General features: G+C 44.5%; 1 protein-coding gene across 1 annotated transcript in view; it reads left to right on the top strand.

Annotated features, from left to right (window-relative positions):
- Positions 1–12,902, top strand: part of OXCT1 (3-oxoacid CoA-transferase 1) — a 94,822-nt gene that overhangs the window by 28,381 nt on the left and 53,539 nt on the right. Inside the window, exons 5-7 of the mRNA XM_081940092.1 lie at positions 244–393; positions 1,110–1,216; positions 7,455–7,515. Coding sequence (XP_081796218.1) covers positions 244–393; positions 1,110–1,216; positions 7,455–7,515 — 318 coding nt within the window. The remainder of the gene's footprint in view (positions 1–243; positions 394–1,109; positions 1,217–7,454; positions 7,516–12,902) is intronic.

Genomic DNA, 12,902 nt, shown 5'->3' with positions numbered 1-12,902 from the left:
ATTGCTTAGCAATGAACTAATATTAAACATTAGAAAGTTTGAATACCTCTGTTCCACATTTCTTAGGAATGAGTATTCTATGGAAATCCTCTTGCAGTATTTGGGAGCCATCTCAGTGGACTTAGGAAAGAAGAAAAGGTCCTTTAACAACTTTTGTCAAAGAATGGATGTACCATTATGACTTACAGGCCTCCTTTACATCTGTCTTGTCTTGCCAGCCATTAAGCCTTTTGTTCTTTCTAGGGTACCCTTGCTGAGCGGATCCGAGCAGGAGGAGCTGGCATCCCAGCTTTCTTCACAAGTACCGGGTATGGGACATTAGTGCAAGAAGGGGGGTCTCCAATCAAATACAACAGCGACGGCACTATTGCCCTGGCTAGTGAGCCAAGAGAGGTAAAATGCCTGGGGATTTGAATGAGGTTGTGAATGGGGGGGGGGGGGGGGGCACAAGCCTTTTTGAAACTTTTGAGAGTTAAGGCAGATTCAGGACGTAACTCACTTTGCCAGTGATATGATAGCATCAGGGGTGGGTTCCGGCTTCTGTTACTGCCGGTTCGCTTTGGGCGTGCGCACACTTGATGCACGCTTAAAAAATTGCTTCTGCACATGCGCAAAAGCAAAAAAAAATGGTGATGCCTATAGAACCTGTTCGGAGGCGTGGCCGGCCAAATTACTACCTACACGGCTGCACCAGTCCGAACCGGTAGGAACCCACCTCTGGATAGGACAGGGGTGTCCAAACTTGGGAACTTTAAGACTTATGGACTTCAACTCCCAGAATTCCCCAGCCAGCCAAGTTCTCAAGTTTGGACACCCCTGGGATAGGATGATTTGAGGCCTGTTCAGGAAAACAAAGTGGAATAAGTCCTAACTTAGTGCAATTTATTAAGCAGATTATAAATCCACTCTGCAGATCATACCGTGCTTCTGATTTTATTCCGTCTGCACATTTGATTTCCAGTTTTAATTACTGTCAATGGTCTTTTCACTCCATTTCATTTTTGCTCAAAGAAGAGCATGTTAAATTGTACTGTGGGCTGATAATTTAAAGAGAGCAAACTTTTTCAAAATTTCTTAAACCCCCCCCCCCTTTTTTTTTTTTTTTAAAGGTGAGGGAATTTGATGGTCGGCATTACATTATGGAGAAATCAATTACAGGAGATTTTGCGTTAGTAAAGGCATGGAAGTCTGATCGTGCTGGAAATATTATCTTCAGGTATGGCGTGTTCACAGAGCAAGCGTGTTTTTAACTTTGCTTTCAAAGAGTTTTCTGGGAAATAGGAACACTCTACAGCAGGGGTGTCCAAACTTGAGAACTTTAAGACTTGTGGACTTCAACTCCCAGAATTCCCCAGCCAGCCGGCTGGGGAATTCTGGGAGTTGAAGTCCACAAGTCTTAAAGTTCTCAAGTTTGGACACCCCTGCTCTACAGCTTAGGGGAATTTTTTGTTGTTGTTTCTGTTAGAATGCACCTTTTAATTATATGCAACAACAGGAGAAGCCCAGTTGTTCAGCTCAAATAATTTATTTTGAGTTCCGGTTTAAAAGATTTTTAAACGCAGCAGCAGTATATTTTAGTATTGAGTGCAGAGTCTAAAGCCCTAGAATTGCAAACAGCTCTCCAAAATTGTCAAGATCTTTCCAAAACCCCAGCATCTTTCCAAAGGTTGATATCAAATGGAAATATTGCTCATTTATTAGAAGAAAATTATAGGTGGGCTTTGACTTATGATTGTAATGACAGCTCATTACAAGGTCATTAAGCAAACCAGAGACCCAATTTGGTGTAGTGGTTAAAGCACCAGGTTAGAATGCAGGAGGCCGTGAGTTCAGGCCCCTCCTTAGCCATGAAAGCTGGACCGGTCATTCTCTTTCAGCCCAGCAGCTGACCTCACAGGGTCGTTGTTATGAGGAAAGGTTTGAGAACTACCATTTTAGCCTGATCATTTCTGCGTCCGAGTTTCATTCATCTTTAGAATGTACTAGGCGATAACCTGGCGTTGCCCAGGTATTTATTTATAGGGAGAAATGTCCAGACTGAACGTAATTTCTAATGCTTTTCCCCTTACCAGAGGGGGCCCCCTTGTGGAGTACTGTGAAGCCATTACTATGGCAACTCCACTGCGCTGTACATTTTATGGCAGTACAGTAGAAGTCATTTTAAGGCACAACAGGCTGTATCTTAACAGAACACACATACCGAGGGGTTTTAGAGATGTTTTACCCCCACAATATTTTTTTTCCGGAGAGTAAGTCATCTCTGTAGCAAGTTTGGTTGAAATTGCTCGAGGCGTTCCAGAATTATGCTTAACATACATACACACAGAGAGAGCCATTTTTATATATATAGAAGATTCACCGGCCTTCCATTGAGAATCCAAGAACAGTAGAACCTCTGGTCATAAACGCTTCTGACCATGACCAAATCGGGTTCCGACCAAAAATTCTCATTTTTTTTCCGCAGCCGATTTCCCCTTCCACACCATTTTTTTGTAAGCGTCAGATTTCCAAAATTAGGTTTGTATACCCTAACCCTTACCGCCTGAAGAAGGTTGTGCATTCCTGTCCTAGGTTATGTCCCAGAATCCTTTGAAGCAACACAGGAGCTTCTGTCTCTGTGTAGTGAGGCTGCTTTTCAAAAAAGGGGCTGTAGGAAGAAAGCTGATATAGCAAAGCTAGGCTCTTCCTGCTCATCATGACTAATGAGGGCAGTATTCTGACTGAGGCTTCCCAAGAGCATGAAACAAACGCCTTGTCCCGGCAAAAACCCCTTTTAATTTACAGTGAATTCTGCTCATTCACAGCCAGCAAAGTCTTTCAAAGGAGGATTTACAGTCACGCACCTAATCTGACTTGGAGAGCTGGCAGGCCGATATCTGCAAAACTTGGCAAGGAGTATCGGAGAGTCACGAACCAATTCAGTGGATTAATTGTCTCCTGAAAACTCCACTTCCCTTTCGATTTTTTTTTATTTCCTCGGGGGGGGGCATTCATCGGCCCTCCATAATCCCAAGTCGACCCCTGCTCTTTATTTATTTATTTTATTTATTTTATTTACTGAGCGCTTATAGACCGCCCCCTCTCCCGAAAGGGACTCGGGGCGGTGTACAGTCCATACAAGAAATACATCATGTAAAAATAAATAATTGAACAGTTAAAATTGTTAAATAGGAAGATAGATATGGAGGAGGTTAAAAAGAAGGTTAAAAGAACTGTACAGCTGAGTAAATATAAATATAGATTTAAAACCCCTAAAAATATCCCATAAAATTAAATTTAAAAACAATTCCCCTAAAATACCAGTTAAGAAATATGTCTGCCAGGAGGTAACAGTTATAATTATGCCAGGCCAGCCAATCGGAACAGGCGAGTCTTCAATTTTTGTCGGAAGGAGCGGAAGTCAGTGGTGGTTCTAATGTCGGGGGGGAGGTCATTCCAGAGGGTTGGGCCCATCACAGAGAAGGCCCTACTCCTTGGCGCCGCCCGTTGGCATTGCCTAGTGGACGGCACCAGGAGAAGTCCCTCCCTGTGAGAGCGAATTGGCCGCAGGGATGTGTGTGGCAGGATGCGATCCCGCAAGTAACTAGGTCCTGTGCCATGGAGCGCTTTAAAGATGGTAATCAGAACCTTGAAACGCACCCGAAAAACCACAGGCAGCCAGTGCAGCTCGTGCAGGAGAGGTGTTACGTGGGAGTACCTAGTACTCCCCATGACAACCCGCGCGGCTGCGTTCTGGACTAGCTGCAGTCTTCGGGCGCGTCCCAAGGGGAGCCCCATGTAGAGAGCATTGCTGTAGTCCAGGCGAGACGTCACCAGTGCATGAGTGACCGTGCGTAGGGCATCCCGGTCCAGTAGGGGGCGCAATTGGCGCACCAGGCGAACCTGGTGGAACGCCCCCCTTGCCACGGCTGCCACATGGTCATCCATTGACAGCCGGGCATCTAGGAGGACGCCCAAATTGCGCGCCCGTTCCACAGGGGGCAATTGTTCGCCCCCTATGGCCAGCGATGGAGTCAGCTGGCTGAACCGAGGTGCTGGTAGCCACAGCCACTCAGTCTTGGAGGGGTTGAGTTTGAGTCTGTTGTCCCCCATCCAGACCCCGACGGCTTCCAAACATCGGGACATCACTTCGACAGCCTCGTTGGGGTGGTTTGGGGTTGAAATGTACAGCTGGGTATCATCAGCGTACAGATGATATTCAACCCCAAAACCACGGATGATCTCCCCCAGTGGCTTCACATATGCGTTGAACAGGAGAGGCGAGAGGACCGACCCCTGTGGCACCCCACAAGTGAGTGGCCTCAGGGTCGACCTCTGCCCCCCTGTCAACACACATTGCGTCCGGTCGGAGAGGTAGGAGCCGAACCACCGCAAAACGGTGCCTCCGACTCCCATCCCCTCCAGCCGGCGCAATAGGATACCATGGTCGATGGTATCAAAAGCCGCTGAGAGGTCTAATAGGACCAGGATAGAGGAACAACCTCTATCTCTGGCCCTCCAGAGATCATCAACCAACGCGACCAAGGCTGTCTCCGTGCTGTGCCCGGGTCGGAAGCCGGACTGGCGTGGGTCTAGATATTCGGATTCGTCAAGGTGTCGCGGGAATTGCTGTGCCACCACATTCTCAACAACCTTCGCTAGAAAGGGAAGGTTGGGGGCTGGACGATAATTAGCTAGCTCCGTTGGGTCAAGTGAAGGCCTCTTGAGTAAGGGCCTCACCACCGCCTTTTTCAAGGCAGTTGGTAAGGATCCCTCACCCAATGAGGCGTTCACCAGGCCCAGAAGCCAGCCTCGTGTCACCTCCCAGGTTACCAGTACCAGCCAGGAGGGGCACGGGTCCATTAAACATGTGGTGGGTCGCAGCCGTCCACGCAACCTGTCCAAATCCTCGGGGGCAACAGAGTCAAACTCCTCCCAGAATGGTCTCACAAGACTCACTGTTGATGGCTCCTCTGGTCCACTGGAGGGGGCCCATCCGCTCCGGATCTCAGCGACTTTGTCCTGCAGATATTCCCCAAACTCCTCTGCTCTGCCCTGCAAGGGTGCCCCCCGCGTCCTCTGCGATAAGAGGGAGCGGGTCACCCTAAAAAGGGCGGCAGGGCGGTTATCAGCGGACGCAATGAGAGCGGCACAGTGTCTACGTTTGGCCACTCTCAATGCCACAAGGTAGGTCCGTAAATAGGCTCTTACCTGTGTTCGATCAGATTCGGAGCGTGAGGACCTCCACCTGCTCTCTAGACGTCTCCTATGGCGTTTCATCACCCTCAACTCCTCGGTATACCAAGGAGCTCGGGTGGGTCGCTGCCGTAGGAGAGGTCGCAAAGGCGCAACCCGGTCCAAGGCCCCAGCCGTCGCCCTATTCCAGGCGGCCACTAGGTCCTCCGACTGAGCGCGGATCAGGGCTACAGGTAGTGGCCCAAGCTCCGTCTGGAACCTATCCGGTTCCATCAGGTGCTTGGGGCGGTACCAGCTTGGACAGTCTGGCTCCGCCTCCTCGCGGTGGGGGGTAGCGCCAGGGAAGTCCAGCCGGAGACATGAGTGATCTGACCATGACAGGGGAGTAACAACTAAATCCCCTATTCCCAGATCACTCGTCCACTGCTCAGATACAAAAACTTTAGTTATTCCATTTGTTTGGCAACTCTGCACATGTGCACACTGGGAACAGTCTCCCACTGTTCGTTTACCTTGCTGCTGTCTGACTCTGAAGGCAGCTGAAAACTGACATACGGCTCTGGCCCCCTCTCTGCCTCTGACACAGAGCCCTCATCGGAGCCTTCCCCAGACTCCATCCTGTGAGAATCTGTGGCCAGCTCTGCTGGCCGCTGGCAGGCCACAACAAGCAGGGGGTTGAAATAACTTCCCCTTTTAGGATGATGGTTGTCCTATTCTAGTAGTTTATTTCTTCTGTCTCTATGTTGGCAGTGCTGCCTATCTATAGCTGTTCTTCAACAGCAAAGACTTTCCTGCGGTTTTTGCGCCTTGCTCTGTTGTACCATATTGAACAAACCCAGGAAGCAAAAATAAAGCCACACGAGGGCAGTAGAAGGCTGTAGCTTTCAGCTTTGCATGAGCTGAAGCCGTAGACACTATTAAAAAAAGTAACATTCTTGCCTTAACATTAAGCCTTTTCTTAATATTAAAGAGATGCATGCCATCATTCGGAGGTATGCTGTCAAAAACACTGACATTCATATGAATTCAGTGCTAGCATTTGATAGAAAGCAATTATTTTAAGGCTGTGTATCCAGGACAGATAAAGTTAGCTAAACAGAAGCAGAGAACCATTTTTTTACTGATGGTGTTATAAAAACCTCTCCCCCCCAAAATAATAATAATAATAATAATAATAATAATAATAATAATAATAATGATAATGTCAAGATGGTAAATAGACTGAGAGCAGAATTAAGAATTATAATTTAAAACTATGATATTTTCTTCCAGGTAGAAATGTCGTTATTCTTTCTAAAATCCAGGAATAATGTAACTAGTTTCAGGATTGTGTTATAATTCGTAATAGTGGTAGCCTACGAGATATCTCCATCACTGCTTAGAGAATTGTAAATTAGAGGGGGTTGGAGGGATGTTGTAGCCATAGTAGTCCCCCTAAACCAGTGTTCCTCAACTCAGTAACTTGAAGAGCCGTGGTGGTGCAATGCTTAGAAAGCAGCATTGCAGGCTAATTCTGCCGACTGCCAGCAGTTCAGTTCTCACCGGCTCAAAACTTTCATCCTTCCAAGATCGGTAAAATGAGGATCCAGATTGTTGGGGATAATATGTTGACCAGTGGTGGGATTCAAATAATTTAACAACTGGTTATCTGCCCTAATGACCAGCTGAGTAGGCGTGGCTTGACGGTCATGTGACTGGGTGGGCGTGGCCAACTCAACATCACTTTGTCAATGGGTGCTTCGCCTTAGCTGTTACAATGTAATAATGGTTAACCGGAGAAGCAGTTTCTGTAAGCAGGTCAATAAAGATTAGGCTAGTATAAGACGCACCAAGGTTTTGAAGAGGCAAATAAAAAAAAGGTTTTGCACTTGTTTTTTGGGGGGTGGGGACACCTGTTCAGCTTGTAATGTAAGCAATCAATGCCTGAAAGGACAAAGGGAAGTCCTTTTATTGGCTATGTTCAAACAGAAGCTAAATAGCAAAGTGGGTTTGCTTTGGTTGGGATTTCTGGACCTGAAGGCCAATCTCCTTTCAACTCTGAATTGATTATACACTGAATTTTGTTCTGCTAATCTTTCTGGGAGTCACCGAAGCAGTCGGCGTGAGCTTAAATGGACTCTAGGGGATGTTAGATGACAGGAAGGCCTGGAGGAACATTGTCCATGGGGTCGCAATGGGTCGAACATGACTTTGCGACTAACCACAATGTTTCTTGACATTATAGAAAATGATAACTGCAGCTCTATTAAGCATACATTGCCCTCTTTCTTCTCAAACAGGAAAACTGCGAGAAACTTCAATCAGCCTATGTGTAAAGCTGCCAGAACAACAGTGGTGGAGGTAAGGCAGAAAAGTTATTCCCATCCCCAGCAGTGGTTCTTGGGCTAAATAGGATTTATCCTCCCTATTCTGCAGCTTTTTGAGAGAAAGATTGTTGTGTTTGCGGCATCTTCTTCCATACCAAATTTCTTCAGACATGTTTGGCTCCTCTTCCCTTGGTTTTTGTTTCTACAGCAAAATCAAAATCCTCTTTCACAAGCACAGCCTTAAGCAAAATTGGGAAGAGATGAAGATGTGAGAGTGCAGTATCCCCTGCTTTCATTTGACAAATGTAAAAGACCTACAGGCCTTGGTGAATTGATGCATGACATATCTATATATTTAAAGCTGAGCAGTAGAAGAGAATGGGGAATTGCTGATACTGTATCTGTGCGCAGCAGAAAGGGAATTAGCAAGAGGCATTTATATAATCCTAAAAAGCTGAATCCTTGTTTCCAAGAAAAGGATTGCTCCTCTTTTTTTTTTGAAGCCTGAGCTTTTATACTTTGCATGCAGGAACGTAGATCCTGTTTCTATTAACTCTTTCTTTATAAGTGTATTTAATAGTTGCCCCTCTAGAAACAGTTCTAAGTGGGGAACAGTACAATATATGTCTGGGTTCCAAGTTACACCCCCAACGAAAGAAGGCTCCGAGGCTTGAAGTTCCTCAAAGTTTCATTTTATTAGAGATGTCATATTTGCAAATCTGAGAAAACCCGAATCTGAAAGCTTCCAGGTTTTCCCCACTCAAAAGAAAGTCCAAGCCCCCGCCCAGCCACCCACATGTCCGTCACATGGCCCAATCAGGAACCATCCCAACTGGAGATGCCTCCCAGTCACACGACTCCAGGTGCAGGGCAAGATGTCCTTGACTCTCTGATAAAGGAATGTTATTATGACTATATATCTCCCCTAGTCCATATAATCCCCCCATCCATTTTCCCACAGCATTGAATGTGGCAGGCCTGAAGACCCAATGCAAAAGATGGCTCCCAAGCCTGACAATACAGCTAAAACAACCTTGTAAAGTAATGGAAAGATTTTCTCAAGTTGAACTTGACACTTGATGACAAGAGGACACATCTGGATGGTTGTCTCTTGTTTTCTCCTGGCTTTCAGGGTTCCAAGTAATAGGTCCCATTTAGTAAGAACTCCAAGACAGGCAAGTTCCTCAAAGAACATTTTATTATGACATATCAAATTGGCAACTTCCTGGTGGAAAATCAGCTCTAAGTTGGCGTTGTTCCCCCCACTAATTAAAAGTAAAACTTCATTTATTTCCTCCCCGCCAGAGTCTCAGTCACACGATCCAATCAGCATACAGTTCAGTTGCAAGATTATTTCAGTCTCTGTCCTGCAGACACCTGCATGAACGCCCTTGATTCCCAGGGGAAATAATTTTATTTAGGCTACAACACCCCAGCTAATCTCTACACCTCCCCCCCCCCGCCCCGCCTCTTCACTCCAGGCTGTGTCAGTCCTGAAGCCATGAGAAAAGAAACCTTGTCAGTGTAAGAGAGAATTCATGAACTGGAATAAGGCTTAGTAACAAGGTCAGCCAATGAGGGCTGCTTGGAAACTGACACAGTATTTTCGGTGTGAACAACAATGAGACAGCACGGAGCCTGGGTGTGGCTTAGCTCTGTAGCTCTGGGTCTGTGCAGAGCTCAAAACTAGTCTGCTGCTCTGAACTGAAACTGTTCTCTCCTCTGTTTGTGTTTTGCTTGTATTTACTACCAAGTTGGAATACCCTTTGGTATTGCATATTTACTTCATGTGTTAGATTATATATAAAGAGAAGTTAATGAATCCTGCTGAATCAGTTACTGTGTGTGCTTTCTGGATGTGATTGCTGCAACAAACTCTGACAAACCTCCCTAGAAACTACACAAAAAGAAAATGGCCACAGTTCAGCCAACTTCAGGGTTGACACTGGGACACTGACACAACCCTTACCAAGCCCAAACTTGCTTAGCTTCTGAACCTAATCGAAAATGACCATGTGCTTCCATCAAAAAGGCTTATCATGTTGTAAAGGTAGTCTTAAGGAAAAACTCGATGGGAGAGGAAGGGCTGGACAGAGTCAAATAGAAGATCTGCTTATAAAGCTTGTCATCTATTAAATTCAGCAGCAGAGAACCACTTAGGAAGTGAGGCTATTTAATGTAGACAGCCTGGTCTTTGTGCTTGGTCTTTTGATGTCTTCAACCAATCCTACAGCGGAAAGGACTTCCTGCCTTTGATGATGATGGAAAGATGTAACATTGAATAAAAAAACAGGACTAAGAACAGCCTTCACCAAGCTGGTACCCTTCGGCTGTGTTGATCTTACAGGATTGGTAGCCCAATGTACCTGGAGCAGGTTGAAGAAGACTTAAAGCAGGAATCTTCTTCCACTCTGTATTTCAGTCCCCATATCTGCCTCTACTCCCTCTATCCTTTTCACCCTCCACTCTGGTTTTCTTCCCCTTGTCTTCTCCTTTCGTTATGTTCTTCGCAAATTGTGTCGTGTCCCCCCCCCCCGCCCCTCCCGTCAATGGAAGAAGCTAGAAAAACAAAAGTCTGTATTTTCTTTTAAGTTTTGACAGATTCAAGATGAATTTTGAAGATGCGGGTTCTACACAGTGTAGAATTCTTTCACCCATAACTAATTAAATAAATGTAATTAAAAATCCTGCAATGTATCCCAGGTTGCTTAGCAACAGCTGTCCTGTTCCATTATTATTCTGCTCTCTGAGGTACAATGGATTTCATTACGGAGTGTGGCAGCATTGAATGAGTTCCACTTCTCACCTAAATATTGGGATTTACATAGTTTTTATTGAATGTTTGAAGATTCTTAAAAAAGGGTCAGTGTTTACACAACATTGTTTGTTCAATCTTCATTTTTCTTAGTTTTGGCTTCCCTTGTTTTCCACAATTATAAGAATTTACTTCTTGGAATAAGTGGTATGAATGGTTGGAAAATAAGAAAAACAATTAAGCCGAAAACAATATACATAAATAAACATAGAACTGTATATAAAAGTAGGTAAATATGTAAAATATCATAAAAATGTATAGATAAGATGACATAATGATTGTAATATAAGGTAAAGAGAGGAAAACATACATAGATACGACGATGTAACATTGTACAAACTGTTGATATAAAGATTGTAATATGTGATGAAAAGACAAAAACAATAAAAAAATTATTACCAAAAAAAAAAAAAGAATTTACTTCCCAAACGAATGTATAGGAAGCCCATTTTTCAGATCCCCAAAACAACTTAAAAAGAAAGTCCATAAATTCATCTAATTCATATGATATTAGCCAGCACATTTAGCATAAAACAACTCTATCAAGCCAGTTGGATTTCTGGGTCAAATCATCCCATTCAATTTAGATGTATTTTCTGTGCCTCTGTTTGCTACGTGTGTCCTATTGACTGCATCCTATTGTCAATTATTTTTTCTAAACATTTGTAGAAAACATGCATTAAATGTACTATAACAAAAATGATAAAAACAGAAAAGAATCTAGAGATTGCCAAATGAAAATTGATCAGATAAACCGCCATCAAATCCTTCCCAAGTTCCCATGTTAGTGAGAATCTAGCTATTACAAGTACTAAAAGCTTAAACAAGGCTTGTTAGCCTTTGAAAGCTGGTAGAGGGATTTGAAATTTTGAAAATGCATTGCAGGCACTTATGAAAGCTGCTGCAGAGGAGAGGGAAAATGTATCCATATAACAAAGTGAAGATCTTGGGACAGTGATGACTAACCTTTTTGTCGTTGCGTGCTGACAGCGTGCATATGCACGCACCCATAATGCAATGCGCACACGTGAGAAACCCCACGCTCCCCCTGCATGTGCGCACGACCCCCACATGCACCCCGCCCCTGTGCATGCGTGCATGATCCCCACACATGCACATGTGCCCCCCAAACCTCATGCATGTGTGCATATCTCTTGCATGTGCCCCACTCCCCACGCATGCACGGCAGAGACCTAAAAACCAGCTGGCAGTGGGAGCCATGTGCGCATGCGTGGTGAAGCTGAGCTGGAGCGATGGCTTGCATGCCTGCAGAGAGGGCTTTGCGTGTCACTTGTGGCACACGTGCCATCGCTTCGTCATCACAGTCTTAGGATCTTCAGTTACAAGACACATTTTCTGCTTTCTGCCACCTTTCTAGACACCTGTCCTTCACAGGTTGCTCTGGCTATCTTACATTTGTTCTTTTAGGAACACTTTAGTATCCTTCAAAGCACTGGGTTCTAGGTGCTCATCTTTTAATTTCCTGAGAAAGCTTATAGGTTCGTTTACATGACAATGGTGGAGGCAGGCACTTTGTAGAAGGTCTTTTAAAGTAATAAGAGAAAGAGAAAGGGAAAGAACACCCAGTTCAGGTAGTTCTCAACTAACTACTGATCACTTAATAGCAGTTCAAAGTTATGACAGCCTTGGGAAAAGTGACTTAGAATCTATACTTGCACCCACTTCCAGGATTGCATGATTGCAATTTATGTGCCTGGCAACTGGCTCATATTTAGGACTAGTTGAAGCATCCTGAAGTCATGTGATTGTGGTTTGTGACCTTTTTTTGCTGAATTTTGACACTTGCACTTGTTGAAATTCTGGTCCCAATTGTAGTCTTAAATCACCTAAGTAAGAAAGTAAGAATATAGTACAGGTGGAATATTTGTAAAGACACAATAAAGAGGCCATTTTCATTCATTGGAAGTTATTATCTAATTATAAATTAATGGAAAGAATTGGTAGAATCGCAATATTGAAAAAGTGGTTGAGAACAAAGAGGTTAAGAACAGAGGTGGGTTGCTAGCGGTTTGCCCTGGATTGGACAAACTGGTAGTGGTGGTGGCGGGAGGCTCTGCCCACTCGCCCGGATGCTTCTGCACATGTGCAGATGTGCAGAAGCATCATGTGAGTGCACACGAGCGAACTGGTAATAAAATAAATTGCAACCCACCACTGGTTAAGAACCTTTAAAATTTCCAGATACAAACTGATAAGCATCTAACTCATAATAAACCATATATGATTGCTGTTATAAAGAAGCACGCATGCATAATTGACACTGCAGTCATTGGACTAGAAGGGAAATAGCTGGGAAAGAACTAGAAAAGAGATCTGGTTGGGTCTAATGGTGATGCAACTGGCCTAGAAACTAGCAGACTGTGAGATTTAGTTGTGAGTGCCAACTGGGCCAGTCACACTATCTCAGTCCGACTCACCTCAGGGGGCTGTTGTTCTTGTGGGGAAAATAGGAGGAGGAACATACTAGATATGTTCGCCACTTCGAGTTATTTATGAAATTAATAGGCAGGACAAAGAAAATAGTATTGGTACAGAGAATAATTGGGTGTATTTGTTGTTTAACCAAAAGCACTTGAACACAATAG

This window comes from Natrix helvetica (genome assembly GCF_964273705.1).
Source record: "Natrix helvetica genome assembly, chromosome: 2".
NCBI lineage: Eukaryota > Metazoa > Chordata > Lepidosauria > Squamata > Natricidae > Natrix > Natrix helvetica.
This window is presented reverse-complemented; position numbering and strand designations above follow the sequence as displayed.